We start from the raw sequence: 16,286 nt of genomic DNA, 5'->3' as shown, positions 1-16,286 counted from the left end.
GTGTCAGACCTTCCATGACTGAACCGTGTTCATGAATCTGCTCATAAAGATTGAACATGTTCTCACACTCACACACACACACACACACACACACACACACACACACACACCTGTGTCACTTTGATGTGATCGTGAGGTGTCGGCTCACATAAACCAGTGAGGTCGGGGTTGTAGCTGCGACCGTCGGGAAACAGATAGCTATGAGGTAGAAGAAAAAAAACGGGTAAAACACACAGTGAGGTTTTTACTGGAAATGTCTCAACAACATTAAATTCACTAACTGCATGAAAGGGGTTTTAAATGTTACAGTTATGATATTGTACACGTTGATATGTAAATAACCCATAAAAGTGATGAAACAGAAACACAACAATACAAACTAAAAGCAGCATGAAGACTATTGGAAGTATCAGTTGTAGTTTTTTTGTACTTTAGACTTTCTCTCATCCTGATTTCTAACACAAACTATCAGCAATGAGCAGAAACTCAATTAAAAAAAATCTACCTTAAGTTTCACAAATTAAATAAAACACAAGACAGTAAAGTACATAGTTAAATATACCCATCAAAAAGTCATTCAAAGTAATGAAAAGTAATTTTTTTAAAGTAATTAAAATTATTTTTTACAGTGTGTTTTCTCTTCCTGTATGATTGGATTTATTGAAGATGTGAATCTGTTTTTAGTGATTCTCTATGAACCACCTTTTGTGTGTTCTGCTTTTGTGTTTCCTTTTGGTTCGTATATTGAATAGTTAGAATTATTTTTTGTAAACAACATATGTTCGCGTTTTTTTGTTTACATTTTGTATTTTTGATAATAAAATATATATTCTTTGAAGGAAGTAAAACAGAACAGAATGTCTTCAAGTTATATCATGAATTTCCCCATCTGGGTAAAAACCACTGTCACTGACTCCTGCGAGTTACTGAGGTCTCCCTGCTTGTTCAAAAGAGCATCAAACAGGACACCCCCCCGCCCCCCTCCCGATTTGCGTGGCGGTCTGTCACATGATCAGGTATGATAGAAACAGATGTCCTCACAGACTTTTAAAGACATTGATGTGGCTGACTGAGACTCAGTTTGTTGTTTGTACCCAGTGGAGAGTTGAACAGAACCGATCAATAACAGAGAGGAGAGACACGTACAAGCCCTCCCTGTACCCGTCGATGAGGGCCTGGAACAGAGGCTTGTTGTGGGGGATGGTCTGCAGGATGTTTCCGTCGTTGGTCACGTAGCCGATGGCCCACTGGCCCAAACGGGTGCAGCTCAGTCTGAAGATGTAACTGGAGGAGAGAGAAAACATGAAGGATTCATTCACCTATGCACTGTTAAAAAAAAAAACCCAATATAATAAACTGTTATCTAGGGTTAACACCTCGTGGGGGAATATCAAGTTACAGTTTAGGGATGGGACAGATGTGAGGTCACAGTGACCTTTGACCTCCAAAATCTATTCAGTTCGTCCTTCGGTCCAAGTGAATATTTGGGCCAAATTTGAAGAAACATTCCTCAAGGCATTTCTAAAATATTACGCTCACAAGAATGGGATAGACGGATGGGATGGACATGAGGTCATAGTGAGCTTGACCTCTGACCCCTGATCACCAAACTCAACTCACTTTATCTTTAGGACCAAGGGAATGGTTGTGCCAAATCTGAAGATATTCCGTCCTTCCGTTCTTAAGATATCACATGAACAACATGAGGCCTCCATTATGTTTCACATGGCGTCATGATGACATTAAAGTAAAAGAGCACTGGCTGAATGTCTGAAGCCTTTTACAAGAACATTAAATAGATGTGAGCTAATGTTGTAATACTTTATATAATAAAAGTTTGTTTTAAATACATGTAAAAATAATAAATGAATTAAAGAAAACTGCTAATAAAACTCTGATGAGGCATTTAATTACACATAACATGTCATGATGGTTTTCCAAGTTTCTGGTTTGGACACAAGAAAAGTTTCATGTCATCATGCAACAGTGGAATATACTTTATAATACTTTATAGCTTTTACCATTATATTGAATATGTGATTGTCATAGATTTACTATGTATAGTGTACAATATTATTAATAAAATGATTTTAAAATATGTGACAGACTGATGCTGACTTTTTAAAAGCAGTGAACATAACATTTACTTTTATTCTCCTTATTTTTCCTGTGCCATCTTAAAAGATAAAAAGTAATATATTATTTTATTTATTATCTTTTTACAGTCTTTCTTTTAAATTCAGCAACACAAAACTGTTGCATCCATCCACGGTATCATGTGACTGCTCCACTATCAGATGAAATGTTCTCTTCACACAGCGTCACCGATCCGTCCGTCTCAGGATGAGCTACGAGACACAGAAGAAATCTGCACCGACGCTGCTGTCTCGTGAAAAGATTTCTACTGAAGTTTAGGGTGTAGGAACTTTTCTCAAAGATTTTTAAAGCAAATACATTAAGTCTCAAAAAGGTTATTTAATCTGAGTCAAGTACAAACAACAACCTGCTTCAACAGTCTGAAACTAGAATCATAGCTCAGCTTTGTGGCACATTTGTAGAGATTTCTTCCAGAGAAAGAGGAAATCGCTTTCATAGTGGGAAATGGATGTGAAGTCACAGGGACCTTGACCTTTGACCTTTGACCGCCCCATGCTATTCAACTTCTCTCATCAAATCCAAAGTGAATAAAATGTGTCCATCAGTTATCTCGGTGTTGTTAGCTAAAGTCACTCCTTCTTATTAGTTTTCTGGAGGTCCATCTGAAAATAATCCCTCATTCATTAGAAAAGAAGATTCAAGAAGACCTGTTTTTGGGGGCGTGTCTGTTTGATTGACAGGCCTGTGGTGCAGTCAGGTTACAGCTATCGGAGGGCGGGACGTAGTATCGTCAGGTTTCCAAAATTATAGGCTGCAAGTACATACAAGTCCCTCATCAGATGGTCTTTGAACAAGAGAAATGTTCTTCAGATGAGTGAAACATTAACTTACAACTTCTTTATTTTCTATAAAACTAACATCATCAAACAGCGGAGCTGCAGCTGCATCACTCAGGTCATCACAGAGATTTCAGAGTGAATCTGAGTACAAAGGAAGCAGCTGAGCAGACAGTGGAACAGTTTGAATGGGAAGCAGAGACAGATGCAGTCCAGCACCAGTACTGGTCTCAGAGCAAGTCCTGACCACAGAGCCTGATCCCTCCTCCACCACAGAGCCTGATCCCTCCTCCACCACAGAGCCTGATCCCTCCTCCACCACAGAGCCTGATCCCTCCTCCACCACAGAGCCTGATCCCTCCTCCACCACAGAGCCTGATCCCTCCTCCACCACAGAGACTGATCCCTCCTCCACCACAGAGCCTGATCCCTCCTCCACCACAGAGCCTGATCCCTCTTCCACCACAGAGCCTGATCCCTCCTCCACCACAGAGACTGATCCCTCCTCCACCACAGAGCCTGATCCCTCCTCCACCACAGAGCCTGATCCCTCCTCCACCACAGAGCCTGATCCCTCCTCCACCACAGAGCCTGATCCCTCCTCCACCACAGAGACTGATCCCTCCTCCACCACAGAGCCTGATCCCTCCTCCACCACAGAGACTGATCCCTCTTCCACCACAGAGCCTGATCCCTCCTCCACCACAGAGACTGATCCCTCCTCCACCACAGAGCCTGATCCCTCCTCCACCACAGAGCCTGATCCCTCCTCCACCACAGAGCCTGATCCCTCCTCCACCACAGAGCCTGATCCCTCCTCCACCACAGAGACTGATCCCTCCTCCACCACAGAGCCTGATCCCTCCTCCACCACAGAGACTGATCCCTCCTCCACCACAGAGCCTGATCCCTCCTCCACCACAGAGACTGATCCCTCCTCCACCACAGAGCCTGATCCCTCTTCCACCACAGAGCCTGATCCCTCCTCCACCACAGAGACTGATCCCTCCTCCACCACAGAGCCTGATCCCTCCTCCACCACAGAGCCTGATCCCTCCTCCACCACAGAGCCTGATCCCTCCTCCACCACAGAGACTGATCCCTCCTCCACCACAGAGACTGATCCCTCCTCCACCACAGATCCAGACCTCCTGCAACGATCACACCTGCAGTCATGTGATCACCTTCACAGTGATGATGTTAATGAGACATGACGAATACATGTGGACTCACTCATCACACAAACATGCTGACAAGGTGTGTCCACGTGTGTGTTGGTTCATAACAGGTATTTGCATGAGTCCCTCAGGGATCAGCTTCTAATACACTCACATCCTCACACAAACTGGAACCGTTTCTCTCACACACACACACACACACACACACACACACACACACACACACACACACACACACACACACACACACATAGCCTTTTTGCAGTCCATTACTTTCTGTTAGGATGCAGAGGTATAATTGAGTTTTGAGTTTGTGAGCTGACTTCTGTTTGCAGACTGTTTGCTCTGATACACCTGTTTGATTTCATCTACATTAGGAAGTTTGTTTGCTATAAAGGTCAATAAACTGTCGTCAGAAATGACTTATTGTTGTCATTACTATTAGAATAAAACCATCTGCCTGAATCCTTACACTGATAATTCTGTTGTTTGAAGTGACCCAGGTCAAATCAAAACGATCCAGATCATTTACATCCTGCTGTCATCAGCATTACAACAATATATACAAGACAAAAAAAAGGAGCTTGTTATTCAGACTGCAGTTCAGAGGAGTGATGGATCACAGCACGACCTGTTTATGACACATAATCCTGAATGAAAATTCATAAACACTCTTTATTTCTGACTGATATCCGTTTCCTTTGAGCTGGAGCTCTGAGGCTGTTTGCCACGGCAACCAGACACATAAATATTCATGAGCATATGTGCAGACGGAGGATATCGTTGGTTTTAAACCAAACTGAATCCTGAAGCATCACGCTGACTTTCAGACCTGTCGGAGCACTGACACTCAGATAAGAGCGGCAGAGCTGCAGGAGGGTTCAGAGAAGTCAAGGTAAACAAATCCTGACTTCATGGGTAAAGAAATCCTGACTTCTAGATAAACAAATCCTGACTTCATGAGTAAAGAAATCCTGACTTCATGGGTAAAGAAATCCTGACTTCATGAGTAAACAGATCCAGACCGCTAGGTAAACAATCCCAGACTTCTAGGTAAACATATCCAGACTTAGTGGGTAAACAAATTCTGACTTCATAGGTAAACAAATTCAGACTTCATGAGTAAACAGATCCAGACTTCTAGGTGAACAATTCCAGACTTCTACGTAAACAAATCCTGACTTCATGGGTAAACAAATCCAGACCTCTAGGTAAACAAATCCAGACTTGTAGGTAAACAATTCCAGACTTCTATGTAAACAAATCCTGACTTCATGGGTAAACAAATCCAGACTTGTAGGTAAACAAATCCAGACTTCATGGGTAAAAAAAAATCTTGACTTCATGGGTAAACAAATCCCGATTTGTAGGGTAAACAAATCCTGACTTCATGGGTAAACAAATCCAGAGTTCTAGATAAACAAATCAAGACTTCATGGGTAAACAAATCCTGACTTCATGAGTAAAGAAATCCTGACTTCTAGGTAAACAAATCCTGACTTCATGGGTAAACAAATCTGACTTTATGAGTAAACAAATCCAGACTTGTAGGTAAACAATTCCAGACTTCTACGTAAACAAATCCTGACTTCATGGGTAAACAAATCCAGACTTGTAGGTAAACAAATCCAGACTTCATGGGTAAACAAATCCAGACTTGTAGGTAAACAATTCCAGACTTCTACGTAAACAAATCCTGACTTCATGGGTAAACAAATCCAGACTTGTAGGTAAACAAATCCAGACTTCATGGGTAAAAAAAAATCTTGACTTCATGGGTAAACAAATCCCGATTTGTAGGGTAAACAAATCCTGACTTCATGGGTAAACAAATCCAGAGTTCTAGATAAACAAATCAAGACTTCATGGGTAAACAAATCCTGACTTCATGAGTAAAGAAATCCTGACTTCTAGGTAAACAAATCCTGACTTCATGGGTAAACAAATCTGACTTCATGAGTAAACAAATCCAGACTTGTAGGTAAACAATTCCAGACTTCTACGTAAACAAATCCTGACTTCATGGGTAAACAAATCCAGACTTGTAGGTAAACAAATCCAGACTTCATGGGTAAAAAAAAATCTTGACTTCATGGGTAAACAAATCCCGATTTGTAGGGTAAACAAATCCTGACTTCATGGGTAAACAAATCTGACTTCATGAGTAAACAAATCAAGACTTCATGGGTAAACAAATCCTGACTTCATGAGTAAAGAAATCCTGACTTCTAGGTAAACAAATCCTGACTTCATGGGTAAACAAATCTGACTTCATGAGTAAACAGATCCTGGCTTCTAGGGTAAACAAATCCTGACTCCACGGGGAAACAAATCCAGATTTCTAGGTAAACAAATCCCGATTTGTAGGGTAAACAAATCCTGACTTCTAGGGTAAACAAATCCTGACTTCATGAGTAAACAAATCCTGACTTGTAGGTAAACAAATCCTGACTTCTAGGTAAACAAATCCAGAATTCTAGGGTAAACAAATCCTGACTTCATGGGTAAACAAATCCAGACTTCATGAGTAAACAAATCCTGACTTCTAGGGTAAACAAATCCTGACTTCTAGGTAAACAAATCCAGATTATAATCTCATTTTGAAAGTCAATTAGCCTTCAGTCGACAGTAGGAGTGTGTAGTTGTGGTCCAGTATTTGTCAGGTTACATCACTGGAGTTCGTTCTTTGTCTAAGAGGTGATGAACTGTTGTGTGGTTTATGACAGGATGCTACATGGCTCTCTTACCAACCATTAATGGTGCTGCATGTTCCTGAAGTAAGAGCAGTCCTGAAGGGGTCCATTTTAATTCATGAATAAATAGTGTCTGGATTATTTGAAGGAGAACGACACATTGGTGAGTAAAGTGACAGTTGAATTTTTTTTTTCTCCTTTGCGGATAGGCAGCTGATTGTGTTGTTTATTAGTTTAATTTATGAACTTTATTTATAACAGGAACCATGTAAAAAAGACATTAATCTCCAAAAGAGAAAAGATTATTTGTAGCAGGTTTAGCAACCAGCTAATTACTGTCTGCAGTACCTGTGCAGGTGAGAGGAGAAAATAACACAACCTGCTATTTCTACTGCAAACGGATCATCTACACACACACACAACGAACATACTCTTCACAGGAATAATCAGATAGCACAAAATATTACATTCATATATACATAGTCCAAAAAACAGTTTGAAAAATTAAAAAATGTATTTAGTTCTTTGAAATCCATTTTTAACTTTTAACTTTAAGTGAATCTGTGCATGTTTTTAATCGACTCAGAGCCTGCTGACAGAAACAGGTGAGATGAGCTGCTTGTTGTCAGTCCTGCTGTCAATCAGCTGTTCAGTGTGTTCACCCTGAGACTGGAGGTTTAGCCAAAACTTTCTAACCTGAATAAGGTTTTTAATGCATTGAAGTTTTTTTTGTAATGATGTGGAGAAATGGAAAATATCTCTGATATATCCAACACTGAAAAAACAAATTTTACCAAGTACCAGTGCTTTCGGTTTTTCAAAATTCTAATGATCATGTAACCGGACCAGCAGAGCGTTTAACTTCAGTCTAACAGTAATATTGCCACTGTAAAACCAACTCTTTAATCATTTTCAGATAAATCTGTCTTCTTTGAAGTTTCACGAACTTTCTTTCGGGGGTTGTGATTGGCCTGTGAGCTCAGTTCCAGAGTAGCATGCAGAACACTCTCATGTGGACCCCAAACAGCAGAGACGGGAACAGAAATAATCCTATTTGTCCCAGTAAACTCAAATCTCAGGTACACAGCCACATGTGAGAAAACCATGAGAGTTCAAATATACAAGTATGTCATCAGCAAATAAAAGAATCAGACTAAAGAAACTGTTAAAACAGTCTTTTATCATCAGTTTCCGTTTCCTACAGGTCCCGTTGGTGTTCCTCTCTGATCCTCCATCTATTCACACTTCAAGCTTTGATTTCTTGCTCTCTTTCTTTTCTGTTCTGATGTTTTTCCACCAGCAGCTCTAAAACACGTCTTGCATCGTGCACACAGCCCACATACCTGCCGGGCTTGTTGATGTACTTGTGCAGTCGGGCTTTGACCTCATCGTAGGTGAGGAAGGCCATGTAGCCGGGGTGGGTCACTGCCAGGAAGTTCCAGTTCCTCAGGATGGATCCCCACGGCTGAAACACACCAACCAACACATCTGTAATCATTTTACATTCATCTCTTTATGTTGTCAACATAAAGGCATGTCGGGCCACAAATACATGAATCTGAGCGAGCAGAGCGGAAGAGAGAGACCAGCACAGACTTCTGTCTGTCTTTGTTTAGAACTGGTTTGAGGTTTTCTGACTTGTAGAGATGCCAAAATTTTTGCAGTGGAGGAGAACTAACAGTCATCACTGCAAGAGGCGGAGTCTGTTTATCTGGCCGCTCAGCAGGAATCCCTGAACGGGGGCCCTGAAGTGTGTTGGAGGGCTTCAGCTGTCTGCCACGACATGCTCGTCCATCCTGCAGCTCGCCGGGACAAAGATCTGCTGCCTCACTGTGGCTGGTCTGGCAGAAGAAACCAAACTGGAGGTTGAAGAGGAAGAGCAGACCGGACCACTCTGAGCTGGATCGAGTCCCAAAGAGGTCGAAAACGGAAAGAAGGAGAAAACAGCAGCACTGACTTTAAACATGTTCATGATAGATTTCCTGCTAATCCTCTCTGAGAGACGCAGTTACAGCGAGGAACAAACATCCAAAACTCACCAGAGGGTTGAGCAACCTTAAAGAACTCAGTTCAACTGTTCTAACGCTGTGTCCTGAGAGATCACAGAACATCATCATCATCTGTCACCAGGTTGGTTCACCCGGTGACTCTGACCTTCATATGGGCCCTCTGATCCCTCCTCCGCCTCCCACCAGGATTCCCAACCAACCATCAACCATCAGTGATGTCATCAACAATCAGTGATGTCATCGTTGGTTTGTGAACGTTATGAATCCTCCAGTTCAGATTCTGTCCGTCACCATCTTTGTTAGTTCGGAGCAGTTTGGAGCAGGAAGTGACCATATTTGGACGAGCTGGGGGAGGAGCCAGAGGTGGATCTGACCGATCTGATCGGAAACCTGACGATACTACGTCCCGCCCACCGATAGCTGTAACCTGACTGCACCACAGGCCTGTCAATCAAACAGACACGCCCCCAAAAACAGGTCTTCTTGAATCTTCTTTTCTAATGAATGAGGGATTATTTTCAGATGGACCTCCAGAAAACTAAGAAGAAGGAGTGACTTTAGCTAACAACACCGAGATAACTGATGGACACATTTTATTCACTTTGGATTTGATGACAGAAGTTGAATGGGAGTCTATGGAGCCGGAGGCTTTTTGGAGCCGACCTCTAGTGGCACTCGCTGGTATTGCAGCTGAAGACACTTCTGGATCGGAACCATTTTACAGACCTGAAGATGCAAACTCTTTTATAAACAATCTGTGGTCCCAGCCAGTGAATCAACCAAGCCAACCAAAGTTTCTTCCCATGAATCCATCAGTAAAAAGTCATTCCTGCTCCTTTACCAGACCTTTAAAAGCGTTCAGCCCTGTCGGAGAGTTCATGAAACGTGGTGAAGTCTCAAGTTTTACTTTTTTTTAACACATCTATCGTGACACTGATTCTGAAATAATCCGTCTTTGAGTATTCAGTCTCATTTTTCATGCTCAGAGTTCAGACTGATCATCCACAGAACAAAGGTCCTGCTGCAGTGAGACATGACTTTAAAGCTCCGCCCACACACACCATCTTGAAGCCACATGTGCCAGTAATCTGTCATCAGCAGGGTGAAAGCACACACATCCACAGAGCTCACGAACATCAAACAGAAACTCGGTCTACATTTCTGCTGCCGTTAATTTCCTGGATCAAGTTTCATTTCGGTTAAATAAGTGCTGCTGTGTGTTCTAATGTGAAGTCACTATTGAACTGAACCACCTGCAGGCAGCATGCAGTCAGTCCTGACCTGTGCTGCTGGGTTCAGGAAGTATTATTGACCTTCTATTGCCCAGTAAGTTATTTATTTTATCTCAAACAGGAATAAACTCGAACACAGAGTCTTCCTGCAGTAGAGTAACATCGGTTCCGTGTTCTGTTTCATCTCACACTGAAAATATGACCTCACTTCAAGTCCAACTTCCAACTGTGAGATGATATTGGTGTTGATTTCATGGAAATGTGCCGTCAGTGTCTCACTGTACCTGCAGGATATTCTAATGGTGTATTTGTGTATTGAGTATCTCCAGGGAGCTTTAAAACTCTCTCCATCCTCTAAACTGGCCCTTTAATGCTTATTTACTTTGGAAAATATTTCTAAATATGTTCCAAACATGTAAGCTGCATGTATGTTTGAGGATTATAAAACAGTCAGTGAGATGTGCTGTACTCTTCACTTGAGGAGGTTCAGATAATCCAGCAGTGACATGGTTTGAGCTGTTTATCCTGCAGGTGTGCTGCTTGCTGCATCCAAAGCCATCTTTCTGTTGTCATGTTTTCTGTTTATATACAGATGTCACGCTCATAAAAGAAATTGTCGGTCCCTCCAGGATTTCTCAGAGTTTTTTTTTTTTCAATTTCTGCACTCAAAAATGTTTGATTTTGTGGTGGATTTCCTCACAAATGTTAATGTAACTTGTGGAGTCTTAAGTGAGTTTTTGGCGGTGATTTACTGAGTAATTACGTCTTTGAAATCAGGTGCAAATCTCTGTATTTAAATGAGGGTTTGCGTGTTAAAGAGATTCCAGCAATGGAAAACAGAGCGACCGCAAAAGGAAAAGGAAATCTGATCCCATTGAAATTAAGAAATATAACAAGAACAAAACGGAGAAAAAAAGTCTTCATAATAAAACGTGGCTAAATAAAAGAGGAGGACGGTGAGATCCTCTAACATCAGCAGGTCCAGATCTTTCTGTGATGAGCAGCTGATGTTTCATTGAGTTCCTGGAGGTCTCGTGAACCTGATGAAGCTACCTGTGAATCCTGCAGGACTCATTCAGGATGTGACAGCTCACCTGAACAACAGGACTGGAGGGAGATCCAAGCAGAGATACGCTGGAACCACCCAGAGGCAGCAAAATGCTGAGTTTTTAATTGCTGGTATTTCGTGGCTCCTCCTTGTTGTTGGCTGTCAATCATCTTTCAGTTCATTCAATAACTGTAAGATTTCATCTCTGGACAGACGAACTGTCTGAATCATTTCTGCCTCTGACATCAGAAATGTTTAACGGGTGTAAAACCTCGTTCTCTACGTATTCTGGTTTCCTGTGTCTCCTTCACAATAAGAGCAGCCGTCTCTCCTGATGTTCATCTGATTAAAACCTTCAGTCGTACTAAAATACACAACAATCACTTCTCCTGATTCTACTTCCTGGTTCAGTAAATATCGTTGCAGGTGATAAATTGTTCTATTTGCATGTTTCCTCTCAGTATTTTACACCTTCAAGCAGAAACTCCCAATATTACATATGATGGAGGAGGAGGAGGAGAAAGACGGAGGGGAGGAGGACTGAGGCCCAACATATTACATATGATGCAGGCAAACACGCAGAATGGACGTGTTAAATTGCACATTTGAAAGATGCAATCTTCACTGCACGTCGTTAGTAGATCTGCTTGGACATTTTTTTGCGGATGGTGTGAAGTTTGAATGTGATTTTACACGGAAACGTTTAGTAAATCAGATCCTGAGAGCGAAGCTGTCTCAGACAACCTGCATTTCCTAAAGTGGGACAGCTGTGATCGAAATGTGGGACTCTGAAGAGTCTTCCCTAAAAAGCCTAAATCACCTCAATTATTGGCATTGTTAATATACAATCCATGCACACTCCCTGATAACGTGATAAAAAAAACTTGTAGGAATGTTTTATTTATAGTAAATTTATGGGCTTAATATAAATTATGTCAGTCCCACAGTTGGACATTTAAAAAGTTAAAAGTGATTTGGATTACACGACATCAGAGCTTGTGTTAAACCTTAGTTTTACCGCTTCATTAACCTGAGGAGGACCTAAACTAAATAAAACTGAGGTGTCCCACATTAGTGCAATTCACCCGACCTGAACACAGTATTAAACTAAGTGTCAACGTTATTTGATTGACAGGTGTGAAGCCTGGATTTATGGGACCGACCTGGAAGAGGCGTGTGAAGATGTCGAACTCGAACACAGAGATAAAGTCGTTGCAGGTGAGGTCGATGGTGGACTTGAGGGCCATGGCCTCCAGGCCCGAGCTGATGGGATGCACTTCGTGAAGGCACTGTCGGAAGATCTTCCACGGCACTATCGTCCTGCAAAGATCAGGAAACACAGGTACAGGTGAGATAAATGGTGTTTTGTAATCTATCTTCACTGATATAAATGTGCCTCTGATGAATGAAGTGATTCACAGCTGATGTGAGACTAAACTCTGGTCTTCAGAAGAGATGAAACAATAAGAAGAACAGACAGAAATGTCCTCCATGGTTACAGAGTCCAGTCAGAGAGGTCAGGTGGAGGTCAAGTGGAGGTCAGCTTGTCACACTTTCATTCACACATGATAAACTGTTGGTTTCTATCAAACATCTGTGTGACTGATCAGCAGCCTCAGAGGCTTCACAGGCTGCAGGATCTGACCACTAACTAATGGCACTGCTACAAGAAACCAGAAGAGATTCATGTTATTAGAAAAAGGCTGGATCAGAGAGGTGAGTGAGTCCTGCAGCTCTGAACATGAACCGCTCGGCATGTTTCTGCAGAACGAGATGTTCAGAGATCTGCAGCATTTTACCTCCAACTGTGAAACTACATCTCAACACAGTCCCCAGATATTCATCACTGAAAGAATGGAAGAACACCGGCCTCACCGCTCCGTTTACTACAACAGGAGGATGAATCTCTGCATTAACAACTGGAAATGTGAAATATGACTGAAGGTAAAACCCTGAAACAGCACTGCTGTTCTTCTGATGTTCCTGCTCCGCCAAGTTATTACACATTAATACATCATTGTTCTGTTGTCTGGGTATCACGTGTGAACTTTATCTTTTCATCCTCCAACATTAGCTCCATGTAATCACAATAGTTGGTCCATTTCAAGATAAAATTATTTGATTATCAGATCAGGATTTCAGCTGATTAAATGTCCGAATGGATCGTTTCCACAAAAGAAACATTTCCAGTCACTGATGGTTTATTTAATGCGTCTGTGGGAAGCAGCAGCACGACTACAGGCTGACTGAGCGGTCAGCAGGGGGCGCTCTGGGTGACGCACCAACACAAACCTTCTGTCGCAAGGAGCTGTGATTCCAAAGCTGAAGATGTCATCGTGATATTTAAGAGCAGACGGTGTTTCTCTGTTTGATGTAAAACGACAGCACTCTCACTTGTCAGAAGTTAACAGAAGTAAAAATTCTAAGTTGGATAAACTTAAACATTAGACTTTATTAACCGAACTCTAAATCTGACTGAAGATTGTTGCCTCTAAACTTTAGATGTTGATAGAGACTGTCAGATATAAAGAGAGAACTGAATTCACTGGAGGACTTCACGACCTCAGAGCAGTGGAGGCGAAGCTAACAGGAACATCAGTCTGACCACATCTGGAATATGATATAAGATATAATATATATATATATATATATATATATATATATATAATAATGTTCACCTTCCTGCATACATTAGACTCTCACACAGAGAATATTAGTTGTGCTGTAAAGAATACTTTTACAGTGTAATACATCACATACTCATACACACTGATACATAGAGAATCCATTGATCTGACAGACGTCAGCTGATCTGCTGACTGACTGAATAATTCAGTCTGACCTTCACTGGGAGATAATTAATGAGGGAAACTTCATGGAGCTGCTCAGACCGATTCCTTCAGAGTCCTGCTGTCCTAACAGGATCCGCTCTGACCTCCACACACTGTCTGTTGCTAACAGAAACTCACTCGTGGCCACGCCCACGCTAGGCCCCGCCCCCTCCCAGCCCCGGCCAGTGAAGCAAAGCCAGGCGAGTGGACAACAAAAAACGACTTTTTGGTTAAAATAGGACATTTGTTGCAAATTTGAAGAAGCACCTTCAAGATGTAGGAGGATGGACCTAAACTCACACCAGCAGAACAGAACCAGATTATCTGTGAGAGCATCATCATTATTATTATAGAAGCAGTCAACCTTTTAAATGACTCTAAACTTCTACTTAAAGAATGTTTAGAGGTTCTTTAAAGAACGTCGAACTTCCAAACACAACTTTTTAACAGCAGATAAAAAAACCCAGAAGAGTTGCAGCTTACTTTTCTCCGAAGAATCTCCTCCAGAACTCAGCGGCGTCGGCTTTGGTGATCCGGAACGTGTCTCCCTGGAAGTGTCCTCCGGGGAAGACGGCTTTGATTTCAGCCAGCATGTGACTGAAGATCAGAGACAGCTTGGTCAGGTTCCTCCTGCAGAAAGGAGGACAGAGGAGGACAGAGGAAGACAGAGGAGGACAGAGGAGGATAAAGGAGGACGGAGGAGGACGGAGGAGATGATTTTAGCAGCTTTTACAAAACTTATTTTCAAAGAAAAATATACATCATAAAACATGTTGACAGAAATTATTTCAGACATCTGGAAAAATTATGTATTATATCTGTCACATGATAAATAAAACATGTAATATCATTAAAAAACGTGAGGACAGTCACACTCTTCACATTCATAGATGATGACTGTTAATGCAGATGCAACTTTTAAATCTTAAACTGAGTCCAGGTCCAATCAGTGATGCAGAAGTGACGTCCAGGTATTAACTTCATAACCGAGGAAACGTAACGTTGCAGGTGTAGACGTACCTGTTCCAACTCTAACTGGTAGTTTTGGTATCCAACCCAAACTTCATGTCCTCCATGTCACACTGAACTCTAACCGTGACCTGTTCTCCAACATGTTTACAACAACCTTCACTGTTTAGTTTGTTCATGAAGCAAAGCTTTTCATGGGATTATTTTTTAAAAACTCATAACTTTACTTTTACCCCCTAAAATTATGTTTAAGCTCATCTTCCTAATTTTTTTTAAAGAGGTTTTATTTCTCTCTGTCCAGGGTGATTCTCCTCCTGAGGATCAGGAGAGTCTTATATCATCTTATCTTCTTCTAATATACGTGTGAAAACTTTAAGAAGCAGTTCTTATGTCCACAAACATCAGTGTGTTTACATTTGACACAGAAACACACCTGGATTCTTGAAATGGGTTTCATTCCTTCTGAAACCACAGATGAGAGCGCTGAACACACATTTAGCTCCATGCAAAGAAATACTTGTTCATGTGTTTTTGCACCCTGAAACCAAAGGTTCTGAGGGATGCATTAGTGCACATGGCATGGGTAGCTTGAACATCTGGAAGGAAGCATTAATGCTGAATGATATATTCAGGTTTTGGAGCAACATATGCTGCCATCCAGACAACGTCTCTTTCAGGGAAGGTCTTGTTTATTTCAGCAGAACAACGTCCAACCACATTCTGCACGTATTCCAACAGCATGGTTCTCTAGTAGAAGAGTCCGCTGATAAACTGGCCTCCTGCAGTCCAGACCTGTCAATCATTGAAAACATCTGGAGCATCAGGACATGAACAATACAACAAAGGAGACCCTGAACTGTTGAGCAGCTGAAATCCTCTACCAGGTGTGCTATTCTGTGCTAGGCTATGTTTACAATAATGCAACATATGCCATATCATATTACTTATATATAAGGTCGTATTATCAACTATTAATCCTAAGGTGTAGACAAAAGGCTGTGTTTGTGAATGAGAGTGATACTGCTGGGCCAAACCAAAAGGTCACAGGAGGAGGTCTGTGACCTTTGGGGTCACATACTGTTGTTCTTTGAGTCATAAACAGGAACAGACGGCTGTCTGGAGGACTTCAGGGTGTGAAGGAAGACAACCACCACCTCCACCAACCAACAAAGGACACATCAACACACATGACTTTTTGGTGTCTGGACTATAAGAAGACTGGGTCAGGGAGAGTCAGGAGTCAGACTTCATGAACTGACACATACTCTGTTGTTGTCAGGGAAACATAGTCTGGACCCAGAGCTCTGTAAACTGGTTATTCTGCTGCTGTTAAATAAATATATTGAAGCCTGACATCTTCTCCCATTGCCTCATTAAAGAACACTCAGGACTG

The 16,286-nt window shown here is 41.7% G+C and overlaps 1 protein-coding gene across 1 annotated transcript in view; it reads right to left on the bottom strand.

Annotated features, from left to right (window-relative positions):
- Positions 1 to 16,286, bottom strand: part of cblb (Cbl proto-oncogene B, E3 ubiquitin protein ligase) — a 76,753-nt gene that overhangs the window by 28,777 nt on the left and 31,690 nt on the right. The window contains exons 4-8 of the mRNA XM_069164997.1: positions 14,408 to 14,554; positions 12,257 to 12,413; positions 8,148 to 8,269; positions 1,147 to 1,284; positions 111 to 198 (exon numbers count right to left, since the gene is read on the bottom strand). Of these exons, the coding sequence (XP_069021098.1) occupies positions 111 to 198; positions 1,147 to 1,284; positions 8,148 to 8,269; positions 12,257 to 12,413; positions 14,408 to 14,554 (652 nt within the window). The remainder of the gene's footprint in view (positions 1 to 110; positions 199 to 1,146; positions 1,285 to 8,147; positions 8,270 to 12,256; positions 12,414 to 14,407; positions 14,555 to 16,286) is intronic.

This window comes from Embiotoca jacksoni, unplaced genomic scaffold, assembly GCF_022577435.1.
Source record: "Embiotoca jacksoni isolate LCO1_2020_lvr unplaced genomic scaffold, fEmbJac1.0.p SCAF_33, whole genome shotgun sequence".
Taxonomy (NCBI): Eukaryota; Metazoa; Chordata; class Actinopteri; family Embiotocidae; genus Embiotoca; species Embiotoca jacksoni.
The sequence above is the reverse complement of the archived record's forward strand: the minus strand, read 5'-3'. Positions and strand labels throughout refer to the sequence as shown.